This window comes from Coregonus lavaretus (assembly GCF_964263955.1).
Source record: "Coregonus lavaretus genome assembly, chromosome: 5".
In the NCBI taxonomy this organism is placed as follows: Eukaryota; Metazoa; Chordata; class Actinopteri; order Salmoniformes; family Salmonidae; genus Coregonus; species Coregonus lavaretus.
Genome location: NC_139992.1, coordinates 3,899,313 through 3,921,634, shown reverse-complemented (window position 1 = coordinate 3,921,634; position 22,322 = coordinate 3,899,313). Strand labels below are relative to the sequence as shown.

Genomic DNA, 22,322 nt, shown 5'->3' with positions numbered 1-22,322 from the left:
AGTTATCAGTGTTGTAATCTAGACGTCTGATCTGCCACAGTGCCACACTGCCACTAAATGTCCAATCAGGCTAAAGTCGTGCTTCAAATGGCTCCCCCCCCTTTTGGGGCGATTTCAGTCAGGTTGAAAATCGCCCAGAAGTCTGTCATAGACTCCCATGTAAAATCTATTTTTTTCAAATTTCAGAGCTTTCAATACAATCTCTATGGGTTTCTGAGGGCTTGCACTTACGTGCTTTCGTCATACGTAACGTAACCATGAACGTAACTAAGAAAAGAGCGGGTAGCAGCGTCTCTGTTGCGACCTGCAGTGTGTGTGACGTTTGGTGTGGCGTTATCTTATGTTTTTAATCTTATGTTTTTAATTTGTACACTTAGTGGCGTTATTTTATGTTTTTAATTTGTACACTTAGTTTACAAACATTCTGCCAACCATGGATTTCCAGTGGTGGGGTCACGGTGTTGGACTGATCTTGTTGATCGTGTACATACCCGCTACGAACGGACTAAATAATGAAAACGCTGCTGGCAGCGGAATCCAATACAGCAGGGAGTTTTTACTACAATGCAACTCAAATACGAACGCGATGGATATCCCAATGGCCCATCTAATACCTGATTGTCTGCGAGTGGATTACAAACCCAAATGCAAACGTGGAAAATGCGGGGGAATCAGACAACGACTTAAAAAAAAATTAAGAACAAACTTCCCTTACCCACCACCTTGCTGATTAATGCCCAGTCACTGAGGGGGAAAGCGGATGAGTTGTCAGCGAATCTGCGCTTCCAACACGAATATCGGGAGGCCTGTTTGCTGGCATTTACTGAGACTTGGCTGGATGACAGAGTCCCGGACAGAGAAGTGGAGCCGGCCGGCTTCACCCTGGTCAGAGCGGACCGCGATCTGACAGTCACAGGGAAACTTCACGGCGGGGGCGTCTGTCAGGGACCAGTGGTGTAAATCGATCCTGGTAAGAGAGCGACTCTGTACCCCCGACATTGAACTGCTTTCTGTGTCACTGCGACCTTACTATCTGCCCCGTGAGTTCCCCCAATTGTTTGTTACCGTTGTGTACATTCAACCAAAAGCTAATATAACAAAGGCATCAGAGATTATTTATAATCTGTCACAGAAACTGGAATCCATCTCCCCCGACGCACCCAAATTTATTTTAGGGGATTTTAACAACTGTACCTTGCACAAAGTCTTGCGCACATACCATCAGTATGTGAAATGTCACACTAGGAAAAATAGGACTCTTGATTTGTGCTATGGGACAATACCAAAGGCGTTCTCTGCCACCACCAGACCTCCTCTGGGGACATCAGACCACAATGTGGTCTACCTCAGGCCAATTTACTGTCGCCTCCTGGAGAGGGAGAAACCCACAGTTAAAACTGTCCAGATCTGGAATGACAACAGTATCACTTGGGGTGTTTTGACTGTACAATGTGGGAGGTATTTGAGGACAGCAGCTCTGATCTGGATGAACTCACAGAGGTTATTTCAGACTATGTAAACTTCTGTGTTGAGTCAGTTGTGCCTACTAAGACCTGTAAAATCTTCCCTAACAACAAGCCTTGGGTATCAAAACATCTAAAATCACTACTTGATAGGAAGAAGGCAGTTTATGCTGGGGGTGATAGACAGGCTTTAAGAGATGTACAACGTGAGATAAAAAGACAGATACTGGTGGACAAGTTTTGCGGAGTGTTTGAGTTAGCTTTGCGAGGCAAAGATGAAACTGAGGGCTCCACCAACCCTGGTAAGCCAACACTTTTGAGATCAGTCAATAAATGCTTCTGGTATTGATTTATATGCTGCCCCTGTCTTCATGTTGTTGCTGGACATATCTTTTTTTAAATGTGTGTAGGTCACCTAAATCATCAGAAAAATTGCCCCCCCTGAGAATTTTTTCAGGAGCCGCCACTGGTATACAGTATATTAGTATGGGTATTCGAACACAGCAATTGCCTTGTAGTCTACTGTACATGTGGTCCTCTGTAGCTCAGCTGGTAGAGCACGGCGCTTATAACGCCAAGGTAGTGGGTTCGATCCCCGGGACCACCCATACACAAAAAAAATTATGCACGCATGACTGTAAGTCGCTTTGGATAAAAGCGTCTGCTAAATGGCTTATTATTATTATTATTATTATTATTATTATTATTACATGGTGGAGGAACATATTGCCTGGCAGTAGTCTACTGTACATGGTGGCACTTCACTTTTTAATATGGAAAACGGCTGTGAGGATTTTTCTACAATATTCACAACATATTAACACAATTACAATATTTTATAGAAACCAATCTAATTTCATCAGTTACATGTGGGAAAAACGTATTTGAGTGAACATTAGCGAGCAAGCCAGCAGCAGGTGAAACTGAAAGTTAATTCTCTCCTCCCTCTCTCGCCGGTTTTAGCTTGCGGCTAAACTGTCTAACTGTCTAGGTTTAGGATATTTACTAGCCCGTACCAGTGACAAATGTAGCTATGTTATCGATATATGGCAGGACACAAACAAAATCTAGCTCACCTATTTTGCCAGCTAGAAAGAAATGGCCACAAATTAATTCAGAAATGGAGGAAGAGGCCATAGCAAGCTAACATATATCTGCTGCCACTTCAACAAGAAGCAACTATGACCACATTGATCCCAAAATAAATACACTTTCCCATGGACCAAAATCCACAATCCACCCCTCCCAAAGAAAGCATGGGTCCGGGGCTTCTCCTAAATGCTACCCGAACCACGATCGGATCCATGACCGAAGCGTCTAATTTCAGTTTAGCCCGCACTCGGCAGGCTGTATAGAAAACTCCCCCAGAGCCACAAAACGACCAAATTACCTCAACGCGCAGCCCCCACAAACACCTTAAACTACTCTTTCCCATAGTGCTATCTATGACAGCATCAGCAGTTGGCTACCAACCGCTGACAGACATGTTTACATCGGGTTAGTTTTATCAGCGTAATTTAGATGGAAGACGTGAGCTAAATGCGGTAGCTCTATAGCTAGCTAACGTTAGCATAGAGGTAGCACTTCCATGCCAGTGATAATCATCACGGTCTCTGCTGGTGCTGCTTGGCTATTTTGAAATGCTTTAGAAGCCACATTAATGGTAGGGACAGCAAGTTCTCACAGACAGTAGAAGTTCTCAGGGATGAGATGTGCCCTGCAGATTGACCAGTAGACACCCAATTCGCCCACCTAATTTTCACACTTATCCCACTTTTGAGACTTTATTTATTATTTATTTATTTTTTATTCACCGTGTGACGCTGACCACAGGGAGTTGTGTGGGATTGTTTCTGAAGTTAGATTTGATTTGGAGAACCTCAAACCCAATTTTATAGAACAACATTACAATATTATAACAATTTTTAATTTAAGTGTTTGTAATTTGGGAATGTTTTCTTGGGGTGCCTTTAAGACCAGAAGGAAGAGTGTCAGCTACTGGCCCTCCAACACCACTTCCAGGTACATCTGGTCTCCCATCCAGGGACCGACCCTGCTTAGCTTGAGGCAAACCAGCAGTGGGATGCATGATGCTGTAATACATGTGCCAAAACTTGCAAGTGCCAAAAAATATACAGCCAAAGAGGTGTTTGATCACAATTGAGTTATAGAAACATTTTCACTGATACTATCTATTTTAATTTGTTTGTTTGCACTTTCTTTGCTCAATTCTTTTGGGTTTATGTTTTGCTTTCAATATCATTATTTTTGTTTTCAATACTAAGAATGTTGTTCTCGACTTCAGTAGTTTTGCTTGATATTAATGTCACCAAACTAACTCCAGACACAAGCAGATCTCTATCAATCTGTCTATACAAGCTTCCTGCTAAGCAGCACATTCATCACTGAGTCAACAACAGACGCTCATGTTAACTCATTCTCACACACTTGGGGTTTCACACACAACAACACTTTGTCCATTTGATGGCCAAAGCAGTTACTAATTAGTGACGCATGTGACATCCAGCCAACACCCAGGACACTGAGGATCAGGGAAAAACATTTGTTTAAGTCCCCACACTCCCCCCCCCCCCCCCAATCTCTCTCCCTCCTACAGGTGTCCTGGGTACTGGAGCAGCGGGATTCGTCAAGCTCTAGTGATGACCTCACCGCGGTGCGGAACCACACCGACCAGATGCTGTGCCTTCTGGCCGAGGAGCGACCGGGGGAGTGTGAGGGGCCCGGTAACGTTCCCCCCGTTGGCCCCATCCTGGACCTGGTGGTGTCTGAGAACGTCCTGGAGCGTGTGGTGCAGTGGCACCTGAGGCGCGGCCTGGACCCCGACAGCCAGGGGGCGCTACTCAAGCTGTTTGAGATGCTGATAGGCCAGTCTCAGCAGCCACTGCTCCAACACAAGGCGGTGCTGCAGCCTCTGCTGGGCCTGCTGGGGGCCTGTGCTGAGCCTCAGCTGGGCTGTCCTCCCTCTCTGGAGAACAGCCTGGTGCTGCTGCTCAACCAGGTGGGTGGAACAGATTGATTTGATTTTTATTGGGGAAAAGATGCTCTGAGTACAACCCAGGGGATAACATTTGTTTCCAACGTGGTCCCTGATGGAATACACACAGTGCAAAGGAAAATAAACGTTGTGCTCAATGGAGGCATAGATGGCATTAGATGGTTGGAGGCATGGATGGCATTAGATGTTACTGGTTTGATTTCATCTGAAAAGTAACATGGACTGTTGAGCTGCTAAGGCTTTTGTAATCCATATAATGTTGGTACTGTAACTGTTAGTCCTGTTCATTGTGTCACGTCGTTTTCTATGGTTTTTTTTTTACGTTTGATGAAATGAAAAAGATATTGTGATCTCAACATCACCAGATCTGTGTGTCGATGGCGCGTGCTCCTGCGGTGTTGGAGCTGTTGTTCAGGACAGTGCCGGCCCAACAGGGTCCAACCAACCTTCTCATCTTCTCCCTGCTGGTCCCCTTCATCCACCGTGACGGGGCCATCGGACAGCAGGCCCGCGACGCCCTCCTCCTCGTCATGGCAACCTCCGCCAGCAACCAGAACGTGGCATGCTACATCGCAGAGAACTCCTACTTCTGCCCGGTGAGGGATTTAATTTAATGTATTTAACTTTTCTGTGCCTTAATGACAAACTTGTATGCCATCTGTAAATACGAATACAATTGTTAAATTACGAGCCTAGTTTGTTTAGCCACAGAAAAAGAAAGCAACCTTCCTGCTAGCAATGATTGGCTGAGATAATGAGTTGGCTGGACATGCAGAGAGATTAGTTCCAATTGGCCTGCCATGTAGCACGCTTCTGTCTAATATGAGCTGGTCAGTATGTGTAGGTAATCCTTTCTAACACAGCTTTTAAAAAAAAGATATCACGTAGTAGAACTGCATAAGTGTTGCTCTCCACTTTCTGCAGGACCGAGTTTTGAAATTAGTGGAATTAGAGTATGATAGCTAAGGAGATGGAGAAAATTCTGGCGTTTCATTGCAAAGATGCAGACTGAGTCGAAAATGGAACACACAGCTGGTGTAGGCCGTCATTGTAAATAAGAATTTGTTCTTAACTGACTTGCCTAGTTAAATAAAGGTAAAATGTAAAAAATAAATAAATAAATGGCTGGAGCAGCTGATGTTACAGATATAGGATCTTAATTTATAATTTGAGCCAGTTTGCAACAGCAGGAAAATAATCCTGCAGCAAGTGGAAATATGAGTTTTGTGAATTGGTTGTTTTAATAACAAAACCAACGAGTGTGCAACTATGGTGCAAAACCGACAGGGTTGGCTTAAACGGTTGGCAACATGTAAAAATATATTTTGTCTCCAAATGTTTATTGAAAACAAATACATTTGCACAATGAGCACTTGTCTGTGCAATACATCCTTACAGTTGTTGGTTAGCTAGCGAACAGATGGTATCAATAACAAGATACAACGAGCTGAAAAACGATTAACCTACGATTCCCCACAAGGCAGCTTCTTGTCATTGTTGCTAGATATCTGACCGTTCAGAATCGTAACAACACACACTTTCCGGCCACATCGATGTGCATATCATTTTCGTGACATTGTCAGCCAACCCATCTATAATTAATTGAAATTTTTTGTAAGGGTTGATACATTTTTCGTTAGGGCAAGTCAAGTCTGACATTTTTAAAAGTGGGAATGACCAACTTTAGAAGCCATTTTAAACCTTGAATACACTACACGTTTGCATTTCCTGCTGTACAGAAATTCTCAGCAACAAAAGTGATACAATTAAGATCCTACATATGTATGTTTTATCTCTCTTTGTTGGGATTAGAGTTTTTACTCACTAATGTAACACAGTGGTCATACCTACTAGTTGTATTCACAATCTGGTTACCTAGAAGTACAAACTAAGTTGTTGTTGGGTTATTACATATTTATTAACGCATTTCCGGATATCTTCTAAACTACCCACAATGCACTATTTCTCTACTCTGTGCTACAGAGTTTGTAGGCTAGCTCGGTAGCTAGCTCAAGCTGGCTAACGTTAGTCACTAGCCATGCTAGCACGTAATTACTTTCCAGACCAAGTGTTAGTGGTGATGAGCTGCAATCCACCACAAGAAACCGATGGGGCACTATGCTGCCATGCAGCATGCTCTTCACATACTTTGTGGCTGTTATCGAATAGGAATCAGTTAGCACGGCAGGCTCTGGTGCCTTCAAATGGGCTCAAAACTAAAGAGAAAATCATACCTGCTTGCTCTAATTGTGTAGAACCTTGTCTGTTCTCCTTTTTGTTAACTTTTCGGCATGTTTGAAGTAGGCTATGGGAGTTTTATAACCTTTTTCCACCTTGGCTTAGCACTAGTTGACGCACATCTGGAATCTATCTATTTGGGATTTCCCTGATTCTCCATCGGCCGTTTTAAGCACCCACCTCATCTGGCTTTAGTAGCTAACTCAGCCTGCATTGGATGGGCCCCAGCCATCAATCTGTAGTTATGCTAGTTGTGTTCTAGCTGGTCTCCAGTATTTGGGCTCACGCTTGCCGACCGTAACCGTGGTGGTTGGCTAGGCTGGCTAGCTAATGGCTAGTTGGCTAAATAGATAATGCTAGCTGGCTGGCTAGCTTGCTTGCTAAGATAATTGCATATAGCAAAAATTATTTGATAACTGGTTAGATGGCATTATGCATTACCAAAACATTGGTTTACTTTATTGTAGGTGTAAAGCTAGGTGTTGATAGCAACTGGCTGACTCATGTAGTGCTAACGTAACGTTAGCAGGCTAGTAGGGATAACGTTAGCAGTTGGTAGAGCATGGCGCTTGTAACGCCAGGGTTGTGGGTTCGTTTCCCACGGGGGGCCAGTATAAAAAATGTATGCACTCACTAACTGTAAGTCGCTCTGGATAAGAGCGTCTGCTAAATGTCTAAAATGTAAATGTAAAATGTTAGCAAGCTAGTTGGCTAGCAAACTTGCAAGTTGATTTGTAACAATACAGTTGAAGTCGGAAGTTTACATACACCTTAGCCAAATACATTTAAACTCAGTTTTTCACAATTCCTGACATTTAATCCTAGTAAAAATTCCCTGTCTTAGGTCAGTTAGGATCACCACTTTATTTTAAGAATGTGAAATGTCAGAATAATAGTAGAGAGAATGATTTAATTCAACTTTTATTTCTTTCATCACATTCTCAGTGGGTCAGAAGTTTACATACACTCAATTAGTATTTGGTAACATTCCCTTTAAATTGTTTAACTTGGGTCAAACGTTTCGGGTAGCCTTCCACAAGCTTCAGACAATAAATTGGGTGAATTTTGGCCCATTCCTCCTGACAGAGCTGGTGTAACTGAGTCAGGTTTGTAGGCCTCCTTGCTCACACACGCTTTTTCAGTTCTGCCCACACATTTTCTATAGGATTGAGGTCAGGGCTTTGTGATGGCCACTCCAATACCTTGACTTTGTTGTCCTTAAGCCATTTTTCCACAACTTTGGAAGTATGCTTGGGGTCATTGTCCATTTGGAAGACCCATTTGCGACCAAGCTTTAACTTCCTGACTGATGTCTTCATATGTTGCTTCAATATATCCACATCATTTTCCTTCTTCATGATGCCATCTATTTTGTGAAGTGCACCAGTCCCTCCTGCAGCAAAGCACCCCCACAGCATGATGCTGCCACCCTCGTGCTTCACGGTTGGGATGGTGTTCTTCGGCTTGCAAGCCTGCCCCTTTTTCCTCCAAACATAACGATGGTCATTAAGGCCAAACAGTTCTATTTTTCTTTCATCAGACCAGAGGACATTTCTCCAAAAAGTATGATCTTTGTCCCCATGTGCAGTTGCAAACTGTAGTCTGGCTTTTTTATGGCAGTTTTGGAGCAGTGGCTTCTTCCTTGCTGAGTGGCCTTTTCAGGTTATGTCGATGTAGGACTTGTTTTACTGTGGATATAGATACTTTTTTACCTGTTTCCTCCAGCATCTTCACAAGGTCCTTTGCTGTTATTCTGGGATTGATTTGCAATTTTCGCACCAAAGTACGTTCATCTCTAGGAGACAGAACGCGTCTCCTTCCTGAGCGGTATGACGACTGCGTGGTCCCATGGTGTTTATACTTGCGTACTATTGTTTGTACAATGAACGTGGTACCTTCAGGCGTTTGGAAATTGCTCCCAAGGATGAACCAGACCTGTGGAGGTCTACAATTATTTTTCTGAGGTCTTGGTTGATTTTTTTATTTTTTTCCCATGATGTCAAGCAAAGAGGCACTGAGTTTGAAGGTAGGCCTTGAAATGCATCCACTGGTACACCTCCAATTGACTCAAATGATGTCAATTAGCCTATCAGAAGCTTCTAAAGCCATGACATAATTTTCTGGAATTTTCCAAGCTGTTTAAAGGCACAGTCAACTTAGTGTATGTAAACCTCTGACCCACTGGAATTGTGATATAGTGAAATAATCTGTCTGTAAACAATTGTTGGAAAAATGACTCCTAATCGACTTGCTAAAACTGTCGTTTGTTAACAAGACATTTGTGGAGTGGTTGAAAAATGAGTTTTAATGACTCCAACCTAAATGTATGTAATCTTCCGACTTCAACTGTAAATAAATTCATAGTTTTTGCTTATAAATTGGCAGATTATATATATTTTTGAAACCAGTAGTAGTGTTGTCACGATACCAGAATTTAGTCTTCGTACCGATACCAGGTTTAGTGTCACGATACTCGATACCATCACGATACTTGATACCAAAACGATACCACGGCAAGAAAATAAGGCGTATTTGCCAGTCACAGAATGGAACTTGATCCAGACAGATCTTTTTGAGTTCAATATTATTTCATTTTAAATGTTAGATTTTTGAATGGATTCATTTAATGAATAAATTATAACGTCATACAATCAATTTGACTTAGTTTTCTTACCAGTCTAACTACATAATGGTAATAATTTATTTGAATGGTAAATCTGTATTGATAAAACTGGCCTAAGCCTATTCAATAGGAGTGTGTACATGCATTGATTTATTGAACTTGTTTTGGCTAATGTTTTCATTAGGCTACAGATTGAATAACAATATGTTTCCCTTCCATTTGGGACATTTTATTGTACTTATCAACAACATTTGCATAGAAGAAGCAATCTCTTTTATAAAAGTATGCGCGGTCTCTTTTAAGACCCATGATGTCATTTACACACAGTCAATTTGAGGCTAGAGCAAAGATGATCTTGGTAGAAGCCGGAAGTAGAGGCCTAAGCATTGTTGTTCACTAGTTTACTCCAAGTAGGGAAAGGGTGGCGGGGTTGGAAAGTAATAAAGGGGAATATATATATTTTTGTGTGTGTGTATCCTCTGTAGCTCAATTGGTAGAGCATGGTGCTTGTAACGCCAGGGTAGTGGGTTCGATCCCCGGGACCACCCCTACGTAAAAAGTTATGCACACATGACTAAGTCGCTTTGGATAAAAGCGTCTGCTAAATGGCTTATTTATATATATATATATATATATATATATATATATATATATATATATATATATATATATATATATATATATATATATATATATATATATATATATATATATATATATATATATATATATATATATATATATATATAAATGATCTTGACTGGGAGAGACGTGAGGCTGGGGAGACTAAGTGATTGAACGATTTTAGTGACAATAACCTTTAATCAGCAATATTTTGTTACCTCAAACAAGGTACTAGGGTAGTGAAGTGATGTTGGCTTCAGCTGTAAGCTAGCAAGGAAAGTTGGCCTACAAAGCTGGACTCAAACATTTTTTCTTCTTGCATTGTAGTGTTCTAGCCTGTGCTGGACATAGTTTTGGGAACAGTAATGAACCGTTTCAACATTTTCTACATGCCGTGTTGCATTATTCAGTTGTGTTGACTTGTGTGCAGCATGAGCGGTGATGCAGGCCAGACTCCCAGGGAGGACAGTGGTTCCTCATGGCAGGCTAGAGCTAGTAATGAGTGGGTGGGGCAGGCACGGCGCTCTCGCGCTGTGAGGGGACATTGACTCTGTATCAGCAGAGCCGATCAGGAGACGATGTGAGACACATTTGACAGAAGTACTGAAAGTAACAAATTCTAGTACCGAAACGTTTTCCATGTTCTAAGTATCGGAAAAAGTACAGAAGTTTGGGTTTACCGTGCAACACTACTCATGAGTGCAAGCGATTTGGTTTAATTTGAAGTTCTGTTGGAGTTTACATTTATAGGTCCCGCATATTACATCACTCCCTGGGAAAACATTTTACGACATGACTTCGGCATTGTTCTGAATTTTTATTTTTATTTTTTTTAATTTAAAAACTCGAAAAATAGAAAAGTGAGGTAACTTTGCATTGGGACTTTTTATGCGTATACTAATGCAAATCCATATGTTACATGTGGTTACATTTATGCTACCTACCCTTTAAAGAAGACTAGATTTAGATTACTGACGTGTATTCACTTGTCTACCTTACTGGTGTTTGTCTGTTCGGCTTACCATGTAGCGACTGGCTAGGGTTAGCGGTGTAATGACTGGCTAGGGTTAGCGGTGTAATGACTGGCTAGGGTTAGCGGTGTAATGACTGGCTAGGGTTAGCGGTGTAATGACTGGCTAGGGTTAGCTGTGTAATGACTGGCTAGGGCTAGCTGTGTAGCGAATGGCTAGGGTTGGCTGTGTAGCGACTGGCTAGGGTTGGCTGTGTAGCGACTGGCTAGGGTTAGCTGTGTAGCGACTGGCTAGGGTTAGCTGTGTAATGACTGGCTAGGGTTAGCGGTGTAATGACTGGCTAGGGTTAGCGGTGTAATGACTGGCTAGGGTTAGCGGTGTAATGACTGACTAGGGTTAGCGGTGTAATGACTGGCTAGGGTTAGCGGTGTAGCGACTGGCTAGGGTTAGCGGTGTAATGACTGGCTAGGGTTAGCGGTGTAATGACTGGCTAGGGTTAGCGGTGTAGCGACTGGCTAGGGTTAGCGGTGTAATGACTGGCTAGGGTTAGCGGTGTAGCGACTGGCTAGGGTTAGCGGTGTAGCGACTGGCTAGGGTTGGCGGTGTAGCGACTGGCTAGGGTTGGCGGTGTAGCGACTGGCTAGGGTTGGCGGTGTAGCGACTGGCTAGGGTTGGCTGTGTAGCGACTGGCTAGGGTTGGCTGTGTAGCGACTGGCTAGGGTTGGCTGTGTAGCGACTGGCTAGGGTTGGCTGTGTAGCGACTGGCTAGGGTTGGCTGTGTAGCGACTGGCTAGGGTTGGCTGTGTAGCGACTGGCTAGGGTTGGCTGTGTCTGTGCTGCACTGCTGTTTAATGCTGTCTGTGTCTGTACTGCTCAGTCTGTTTGTTTGCAGTATGTGGTTGGCTCTCCACTCCTCTCTTCCCTGTACCTCTCCTCTTCTCCTCTGCTGTACTGTGTAGAGGTACTCTCCTATGATGGAATAATGGATGAGCTTCAGTCTGACCTACTTAACAGAGAGGATCAGCAGAGTTGTAGACCGGCGGGGAGAGGGCTGTAGACCAGGGGGGGAGAGGGCTGTAGACCAGGGGGGGAGAGGGCTGTAGACCAGGGGGGGAGAGGGCTGTAGACCAGGGGGGGAGAGGGCTGTAGACCAGGGGGGGAGAGGGCTGTAGACCAGGGGGGGAGAGGGCTGTAGACCAGGGGGGGAGAGGGCTGTAGACCAGGGGGGGAGAGGGCTGTAGACCAGGGGGGGAGAGGGCTGTAGACCAGGGGGGGAGAGGGCTGTAGACCAGGGGGGGAGAGGGCTGTAGACCAGGGGGGGAGAGGGCTGTAGACCAGGGGGGGAGAGGGCTGTAGACCAGGGGGGGAGAGGGCTGTAGACCAGGGGGGGAGAGGGCTGTAGACCAGGGGGGGAGAGGGCTGTAGACCAGGGGGGGAGAGGGCTGTAGACCAGGGGGGGAGAGGGCTGTAGACCAGGGGGGGAGAGGGCTGTAGACCAGGGGGGGAGAGGGCTGTAGACCAGGGGGGGAGAGGGCTGTAGACCAGGGGGGGAGAGGGCTGTAGACCAGGGGGGGAGAGGGCTGTAGACCAGGGGGGGAGAGGGCTGTAGACCAGGGGGGGAGAGGGCTGTAGACCAGGGGGGGGAGAGGGCTGTAGACCAGGGGGGGAGAGGGCTGTAGACCAGGGGGGGAGAGGGCTGTAGACCAGGGGGGGAGAGGGCTGTAGACCAGGGGGGGAGAGGGCTGTAGACCAGGGGGGAGAGGGCTGTAGACCAGGGGGGGGAGAGGGCTGTAGACCAGGGGGGGGAGAGGGCTGTAGACCAGGGGGGGAGAGGGCTGTAGACCAGGGGGGGAGAGGGCTGTAGACCAGGGGGGGAGAGGGCTGTAGACCAGGGGGGGAGAGGGCTGTAGACCAGGGGGGGAGCGGGCTGTAGACCGGGGGGGAGAGGGCTGTAGACCAGGGGGGGAGAGGGCTGTAGACCAGGGGGGGAGAGGGCTGTAGACCAGGGGGGGAGAGGGCTGTAGACCAGGGGGGGAGAGGGCTGTAGACCAGGGGGGGAGAGGGCTGTAGACCGGGGGGGGAGAGGGCTGTAGACCAGGGGGGGAGAGGGCTGTAGACCAACAGACAATCTTTAAACAGTCCTCTTTGACACCTACCCTTGTCTTCCTGCTCATGAATCAGCTCAAACAAGACTCTGACTCTCTGCTCTGATTTTCTCCGCCCTGCCACGTTACTGTCAACCCCAGCTATATAGCCTAGTTTGCGATGACAAAGTTAAACAAAATACTTTTTGTCTTTGCTGTTTGTCTGAGACCTTCCCATGGTGTGTGGTTAGTTTACCCAGGGTGCATTTCAGACTTAACCACCAGTCAGGCTCTTGCGTAACACCCAATCCACAAGGTCAATGAGGGGAAGTAGACAGACCAATCCATTGGCTCCCTGTACTCCCCTCTCCCAGATTCCTCTCTGAACCGTTGGATTGAGCTTGTCTGTCTGTCCGACGCCCCCATGCTCTGTTACTGAATGATAACATGGGAGACCTCTGACCCTGTGTTTTAGCTTGACCTCTGACCCTGTTTTAGCTTGACCTCTGACCCTGTGTTTTAGCTTGACCTCTGACCCTGTTTTAGCTTGAATAGATACAAAGCAGAACCTCTTCATTCTGTGTTTTCTCCTCTTCCAGTCTCCTGCTGCAGTGGTAGCCAGCTACAGGCCAGTCTCGTGCTGCAGTGGTAGCCAGCTACAGGCCAGTCTCGTGCTGCAGTGGTAGCCAGCTACAGGCCAGTCTCGTGCTGCAGTGGTAGCCAGCTACAGGCCAGTCTCGTGCTGCAGTGGTAGCCAGCTACAGGCCAGTCTCGTGCTGCAGTGGTAGCCAGCTACAGGCCAGTCTCGTGCTGCAGTGGTAGCCAGCTACAGGCCAGTCTCGTGCTGCAGTGGTAGCCAGCTACAGGCCAGTCTCGTGCTGCAGTGGTAGCCAGCTACAGGCCAGTCTCGTGCTGCAGTGGTAGCCAGCTACAGGCCAGTCTCGTGCTGCAGTGGTAGCCAGCTACAGGCCAGTCTCGTGCTGCAGTGGTAGCCAGCTACAGGCCAGTCTCGTGCTGCAGTGGTAGCCAGCTACAGGCCAGTCTCGTGCTGCAGTGGTAGCCAGCTATAGGCCAGTCTCCTGCTGCAGTGGTAGCCAGCTCCAGGCCAGTCCAGGCTGTGTTGTTGGTGTAACAGACTGACAGCTCTGAGAGAGAGAGAGGTCTGACCACATGGCCTGCTGTGCAGAGACCTGGCTGCTCTCTCAGATGTGGTGTGGCTCTGCTCTGGGCAGCAGATCTGGGCTGGATGGACGCTGTGTCTTGACTCTGCCTCTTGGCTGTCCTCCCCAACTCTGTGCCAATGAACTCATGGATGAGCTTGCATAAGAGGGAGATGTTGTGCATGTGTGAGATCATGATCCCTTACCCCAGAACAGGCCAGCTCCAGTTGAGGCTGGCGTAATGAAGGTGCAGATGTCAGGCTATAAATACCAGGGGTTTAGCTCCCACTGCAGATCAGAGTGTGCAGCACTGTGCAGATCAGAGTGTGCAGCACTGTGCAGATCAGATTGTGCAGCACTGTGCAGATCAGAGTGTGCAGCACTGTGCAGATCAGAGTGTGCAGCACTGTGCAGATCAGAGTGTGCAGCACTGTGCAGATCAGAGTGTGCAGCACTGTGCAGATCAGAGTGTGCAGCCAAGTCTCTGTATTTGTTGGGGGTATTTTTTTAGGATCCCCATTTAGCTGTTGGAAAAAAACAGCAGCTACTCTTCCTGGGGTCCACACAAAACATGAAACATGACATAATACAGAACATTGATAGATAAGAACAGCTCAAGGACAGAACTAAAAAGGCAGACGTGGCCAACATATCAATGCATACACACAAACTATCTAGGTCAGATAGAGGAGAGGCCTTGTGCTGTGAGGTGTTGCTTTATCTGTTTTTTTTAAACCAGGTTTGCTGTTTATTTGAGCAATATGAGATGGAATGGAGTTCCATGCAATAATGGCTCTATATAATACTGTACGCTTTCTTGAATTTATTCTGTATTTGGGAACTGTGAAAAGACCCCTGGTGGCACGTCTGGTGGGGGAAGTGTGTGTATGTGTGTCAGGGCTATGAAAAGACCCCTGGTGGCATGTCTGGTGGGGGAAGTGTGTGTGTGTCAGGGCTGTGAAAAGACCCCTGGTGGCACATCTGGTGGGGGAAGTGTGTGTGTGTGTAAGTTGACTATGCAAACAATTTGGGATTTTCAACACATGAATGTTTCTTATAAAAAGAAGTGATGCAGTCAGTCTCTCCTCAACTATTAGCCAAGAGAGACTGGCATGAATAGTATTTATATCAGCCCTCTGATTACAATGAAGAGCAAGATGTGCTGCTCTGTTCTGGGCCAGCTGCAGCTTAACTCGGTCTTTCCTTGCAGCACTGGACCACACGACTTGACAATAATCAAGATTAGACTAAACTAGAGCCTGCAGGACTTGCTTTTTGGAGTGTGGTGTCAAATGCAGAGCATCTCTTTATTACGGACTGACCTCTACGCCAAGTAATTTAGTCTCCTCAACTTGTTCAACAGCCACACCATTCATTACCAGATTCAGCTGAGGTCTAGAACTTAGGGAATGATTTGTACCAAATACAATGCTCTTAGTTTTAGATGTTCAGGACCAGTTTATTACTGGCCACCCATTCCAAAACAGACTGCAACTGTTAAGGGTTTCAGTGACTTCATTAGCTGTGTTTGCTGATGCGTATATGGTTTAATCATCAGCATACATGGACACATGCTTTGTTTAATGCCAGTGGCAGGTCATTGGTAAAAATAGAAAAGAGTAGAGGGCCTTGAGAGCTGCCCTTCAGTACACCACACTTTACATGTTTGACATTAGAGAAGCTTCCATTAAAGAAAACCCTTTGAGTTCTATTAGATAGCTCTGAATCCACAATATGGCAGAGGTTGAAAAGCCATAACGCATACTTTTTTCCAACAGGTTATGGTCAATAACATCAACGGCTGCACTGAAATCTAGCAGTACAGCTCCCACAATCTTCTTATTATCAATTTCTTTCAACCAATCATCAGTCATTTGTGTCAGTGCAGTACATGTTGAGTGCCCTTCTCTATAAGCATGCTGAAAGTCTTGTTAATTTGTTTACAGAAAAATTGCATTGAATTTGTAAAAAAAAAAAATAATATTGAGTGGATGGTCGGGGGGCCCAGAACATCATTATAAATAATTTGTATGCTACAAATTGACCCGCAAGAAGCCCAAGCAGATATAATTGAGTAAAACCTAATCAATTCAAACCTTACATTTATATACGATCACATCTCTCTACTATGCGTGGGAATACATGGGAACAGATTTCCAAAATTAAAATCACTTGGAGCTGATTTCCTGGTGTTTTTATAGTCTTTTTATAGTCAAGTTTGAATTGATTAGGTTTTACTCAAATATATCTGCTTGGGCTTCTTGCGGGTCAATTTGCAGCATACAAATTATTTATAATTATGTGTGTATATATATATATATATATATATATATCATTTTTTTTTCTCTTGAAAACCTTGGGGGGCCAAATATAATATTTATGATATTTTTGCTCACAAAACTTGGGGGGCCAAAGTCCACAAGCCTGTCTTGGCTAGCTGCTCTCCAAGGGGCTGTGGCGTTATTAAACCAGTCCGGCATGACCAGAGACAGTTTTTCAGATGAAACGGTGAACACATTTGCCTTTAGAGACTGTCCTGAGACCTGTTTTTCCAGAACATGTGTATATCTCCCAGAAATGTCATCTTCCTCCGTCCCTTATTTGATCAGAACTGTTAGTATTTCCCCCTGAATGTTTGTTTGTGCTGCCGACATGCCTGCTTTCCCTTATTTTGACACGTATACAGCCTTGTCAAAATGAATCTTTCACCTCCTTTTTTTAAATTCAGTCCTAAACATCCACTGACCTCTTCCCACCCCCAGGTGCTGGCCACAGGCCTGAGTGCTCTCTACTCCTCCCTGCCGAGGAAGATCGAGGTACGGGGCGATGACTGGCACGCTCTGCGGAGGGAGGACTGGATGGGCGTTTCCTCTCTGGTGCTCTTCATGAACTCTCTGGAGTTCTGTAATGCTGTCATTCAGGTGTCACACCCTCTGGTGCGCAGCCAGCTGGTCGACTACGTACACAACGGCTTCCTGGTCCCTGTCATGGGACCCGCCCTACACAAGGTAGGGGGGGGGGGGGACTCTCTGATTGGCTAGCCTGAGCGTCACTCTCGCTGGTTGATTGATTGATAGAATTGATTAGATAATTAAAAGTAGGAGCTACTAGGCTGCTCCAGCCGGCGACGACGCTCAGTATTCAAAATGTGATGTTATTACTCTTCTCTTTTAAAACATGTCGTTTTGGCTGCCAACATCCAAATTATTTTTTTAATATTTACCCTCCCGCCCTCTTTCCAGTCATCTGTAGATGAGATGATAGCCAGTACAGCCTACCTGGATCTGTTCCTGCGCAGCATCACGGAAACGGCTCTCCTTAAAACCTTCCTGCGCTTCATCCTCATGCATCGCCATGACAACGACACCATCCTGGACACGTTGCTAACGCGCATCAGCAGCAACTCAAGGGTCAGTGCTATAGTATTGAGGGGGGTGGGTGTACAGTACTAAGGCTCCTCTGGGAGGGAGAGGGAGAATTTTACATTTTAGTCATTTAGCAGACAATCTTATCTAAAGCGACTTACAGTTAGTGTCATCAAAAGGCAGCTGGGTGAGACAACCGCATACAATATCGGCTGTAGTAAGTAAAATGAATTTCAAAAGTTCATGTAGGAAATGGGGCCCGAACGCAGATATATATATTGCAAGCACGTATTTGGCTTCCGTCCTGTGACTGGTTCTCTCTCTACCCTGCAGCTCATGTTGTTCTGGTGTCTGTGTCTGTCCCACAGCTGTGTATGGTGTCTCTACCTGTGGCTAATGTTCTGGTGTCTGTGTCTGTCCCACAGCTGTGTATGGTGTCTCTACCTGTGGCTAATGTTCTGGTGTCTGTGTCTGTTCCACAGCTGTGTATGGTGTCTCTACCTGTGGCTAATGTTCTGGTGTCTGTTTCTGTCCCACAGCTGTGTATGGTGTCTCTACCTGTGGCTAATGTTCTGGTGTCTGTCTGTCCCACAGCTGTGTATGGTGTCTCTACCTGTGGCTAATGTTCTGGTGTCTGTCTGTCCCACAGCTGTGTATGGTGTCTCTACCTGTGGCTAATGTTCTGGTGTCTGTGTCTGTTCCACAGCTGTGTATGGTGTCTCTACCTGTGGCTAATGTTCTGGTGTCTGTGTCTGTCCCACAGCTGTGTATGGTGTCTCTACCTGTGGCTAATGTTCTGGTGTCTGTGTCTGTCCCACAGCTGTGTATGGTGTCTCTACCTGTGGCTAATGTTCTGGTGTCTGTTTCTGTCCCACAGCTGTGTATGGTGTCTCTGAGCCTATTCAAGACTCTGCTCTCTCTCAACTGTGAAGACCTCATGTTGCAGCTCGTTCTCAGGTAGAAGCTGTTACATTCTCATTAGTAGCAGTATAGTAACAGTGTATTGTTGTCCTACAGCAAATTAAAATTACATGAAATCTATTATTATTATTATTATTATTATTATTATTATTATTATTATTATTATTATTATTATTATGACAGGTATCTGCTGCCCTGTACCCATGTGATGTTGAGTCAGAGGCGTGCCGTCAGGGAGACAGATCTCTATGGTAAATCAGCTGACAAGTTCCTGTCCCTCATCCCAGACTGCTGCCGCCTTAGCACACTGCCCTCTGCTGAGCAGGAGGAAGAACCCGCCCTTTGGGGGAAAGGTAACTGACGGACAGGCCACTAACCATGGTTTCTACTGATCATTTCACTCATTCAGTCTTATCCAGAGCAACCTACAATGTACCTTTTCAATGCACAATACAAGCATACATTTGTTGTGTAAACCGTGGTGTTGTGTTAAAGATTTGGACAGAGTTGACCTTCAGTTTTAACTATAAGTGCACATTATAAAGTATTATGGAGATTGGTTTTGATCAATGTTTCAAATATATACACTGAACAAAAATATAAACGCAACATGTAAAGTTTGTTTTTAGAGAATTTGGCAGTACGTCCAACCGGCCTCACAACCGCAGACCAAGTGTAACCAAACCAGCCCAGTACTGCCACATCCAGCTGCTTCACCGTCTGAGGTGGAGGGCTGAGGCTTTTCTGGGGGAAAAACTCATTCTGATTGGCTGGGCCTGGCTCCCCAGTGGGTGGGCCTATGCCCTTCAAGGCCCACCCATGGCTGCTCCCCTGCCCAGTCATGTGAAATCCATAGATTAGGGCCTAAAGAATTTATTTATATTGGCTGATTTCCTTATATGAACTCAGTTAAATCTTGGAAATTGTTGCATGTTGCGTTGATATTTTTGTTCAGTATAAGTAGTGATTCACAAACAAAAGATGTGTTGTGCAAATATAGAATGTAACTTTTTCAAGGGAAACTTTGGGATTTTGGCAATGAGGCCCTTTCTCTACTTCCCCAGTCAGATCATCTTGTGGAAACCATTTTCATTACTCTGCATGCAGATTGAAAGAAGTTTCTAACTAACACCAGTGCAATTGCTAACTAACTAAGTGGTCAAATATGTTTTTGTGAATGTGACAACATTTGTGACTCCGCAGATTACATTTGTGAGTTGCGTTTTACAGGTCAGTTGGTGCAGATTTAAGATACAGAATCCAGATTAGGACATCCTCAGTTTTCATAAAAATATGAGAAATGGGTACACTCAGCAGCCAGTTCATTAGGTACACCCATCTAGTACCGGGTCGGACCATCCTGTAGCCATGAAGGGATGCACCTGGTCAGCAACAATGTTTTAGATACGCTGTGGCGTTTAAACGTTGCTCAATTGGTATCAAGGGACTTAACGTGTGCCAGCAAAACATTACACCACCACCACCAGCCTTGTACCATTGAAACCAAGCAGGATTGGGCCATGGACTCATGCCGCTTATGCCAAATCCTGACTCTGCCATCAGCATGACGCAACAGGAACTGTGATTCGTCGAACCAGGCAATGTTTTTCCACTCCTCAATTGTCCAGTGTTGGCGATTGCGTGCCCACTGGAGACTCTTCTTAGCTGATAGGAGTAGAACCCGGTGTGGTCGTCTGCTGCAATAGCCCATCCATGACAATGATCGACGAGATGTGCGTTCCGAGATGCCGTTCTGCACACAACTGTTGTACTGCGCTGTTATTTGCCTGTTTGTGGTCCGCCTGTTAGCTTGCACCATTCTTGCCGTTCTCCTTTTGACCTCTGTCATCAACAAGCTGTTTTTTGCAGCTGACTGGAAGTTTCTTTGTTTTGTTTGTCGCACCGTTCTCGTTAAACCCTAGACAAGTCCAAGAGGCCGGACGTTTCTGAGATACTGGAACCGGCGATCATACCACGTTCAAAGTTGCTTAAGGTCACTAGTGTTGCCCATTCTAAAGTGACTCACTGTCGGTAGGAGCTAACCATTTTCGTGAAGGGGCTGGTGTGTCTAATTAACTGGCCATTTGAGTGTGTATCACAATTACTTTTAGAAACGGATCTGTTTGGTATCTTAGCTTCCTTTCCTAGCTTAATTTCCTTCTTTCTTAGCTTTCTTTCCTTGATCCCTTTCCTTCGTTTCCTCCCCTCCTTTACTTATCTCTTTCCTTTCTTCCTATCCAAGCTTCCTTTCCTCCATTCCTTGCTCCCTTTCCTTCCCTGACTTCCTCTCCTCCTTTCCTAGCTTCCTTTCCTCCATCCCTTGCTCCCTTTCCTCCATCCCTTGCTCCCTTTCCTCCATCCCTTGCTCCCTTTCCTTCCCTGACTGCCTCTCCTCCTTTCCTAGCTTCCTTATCTCCGATCCTTGATCCCTTTCCTTCTTTTCGTCCACTCCTTTCCCTAGCTCTCTTTCCTTCTATCCTTTCCTCCTAGTCATCTTCCTTTCCTCCTTTTCATGCTCCCTTTACTTCCCTAGTTCCCTTCCCTCTCCCCCTTTTCTAGACCCTTCTCTCCCTTTTCTAGACCCCTCTCCCCCTTTTCTAGTGTTATTTCCTTATTCCCTTTATTTCCTAACTTATTTTCTTATTTTTTCCTAGTTTCCTTTCCTAGCTACCTTGTCTCCTATCCTTTCCTAGCTACTTTTCCTTGGTCTTACCATCTTCCATTCCTCCTTTCCTAGCTTCCTTTCCTCTCCTCCTTTCCTAGCTTCCTTTCCTCTCCTCCTTTTCTAGATGAATTGTCTTTCTTCCATCCTTTCCTCCCCTCCTTTCCTAGCTCTCTTTCCTTCTATCCTTTCCTAGCTTCCATTCCTCCTTTCCTTGCTCTTTCCTTCTCTAGCTTCCTTTCCTTGCTCTCTTTCCTTCCCTAGCTTCCTTTCCTCTCCTCCTTTCCTATATACTTTTATTCCTTTCCTCCTTTCTTTCCTAGATCCCTTTCCTCCTTTCCCAGCTTCCTTTCCTCACTACTGCAGTAGTGACTTTGGGCATTCTACACTACTGCTACTATTAGTCATTATAAAAATGTGAGCTGATGCGTCTGCTTGGCACTCAGCATTAAGAAGATGGATTGTGGGTAAGGCCTTACGACAGATTAGCGTTCTGTTCAGGGGGTGTACTTGTACATCAAGCTGCCTCACGCTACAGAATCAGGAGATTGGCTCCTCCCCCTAAATCCGTTCTGGCCCTCATTTCCCTGCAATTCTACACATTTCATTTTCTCATGTGGCAGAGAGAAAAATGTGCAGTTTTTATAGTTTGTCATTCTAATCTGCACATTTTACCATGAGGCTGAGTTTTTATTTTTAGCTAATTTCCTGTAATTCTACATATTAACTGGGGGGGTGCGTGCTGGCTGGCCATCTGGGGGGGAGGGGTGCTGGCTTGCTGTCCATCTGGAGGGGAGGGGGGGGGGGGGGGGAAGGCTGGCTGGCCATCTGGGGGCGCAGGCTGGCTGGCCATCTGGGGGGGCTGGCCATCTGGGGGGGGCTGGCAGCTGGAGGGGGGGGCTGGCTGGCCATCTGGAGGGGGGGCTGTCTGGCCATCTGGAGGGGGGGCTGTCTGGCCATCTGGAGGGGGGCTGTCTGGCCGGCTGGAGGGGGGTGCTTGCTGGCTATCTGGAGGGGGGGGGGGGGGGGGGGCTTGCTGGCTATCTGGAGGGGGCTAGCAAAAAATCAATCCCATAAAATAATTGTGGGCAAGCTTGAGAAATCATCCTCATCACACCCTGGATACAAAGGATCATGGGTGCACTAACCGTATTATCACTGCAAGACAACCTGTCCCTCTTCAAGTCCCCCTTCA

General features: G+C 45.7%; 1 protein-coding gene across 1 annotated transcript in view; it reads left to right on the top strand.

Annotated features, from left to right (window-relative positions):
• Positions 1 to 22,322, top strand: part of LOC311129754 (FHF complex subunit HOOK-interacting protein 1B-like) — a 32,503-nt gene that overhangs the window by 3,957 nt on the left and 6,224 nt on the right. The window contains exons 2-7 of the mRNA XM_084162180.1: positions 4,081 to 4,482; positions 4,845 to 5,075; positions 16,942 to 17,187; positions 17,422 to 17,589; positions 18,422 to 18,501; positions 18,649 to 18,818. Coding sequence (XP_084018306.1) covers positions 4,081 to 4,482; positions 4,845 to 5,075; positions 16,942 to 17,187; positions 17,422 to 17,589; positions 18,422 to 18,501; positions 18,649 to 18,818 — 1,297 coding nt within the window. The remainder of the gene's footprint in view (positions 1 to 4,080; positions 4,483 to 4,844; positions 5,076 to 16,941; positions 17,188 to 17,421; positions 17,590 to 18,421; positions 18,502 to 18,648; positions 18,819 to 22,322) is intronic.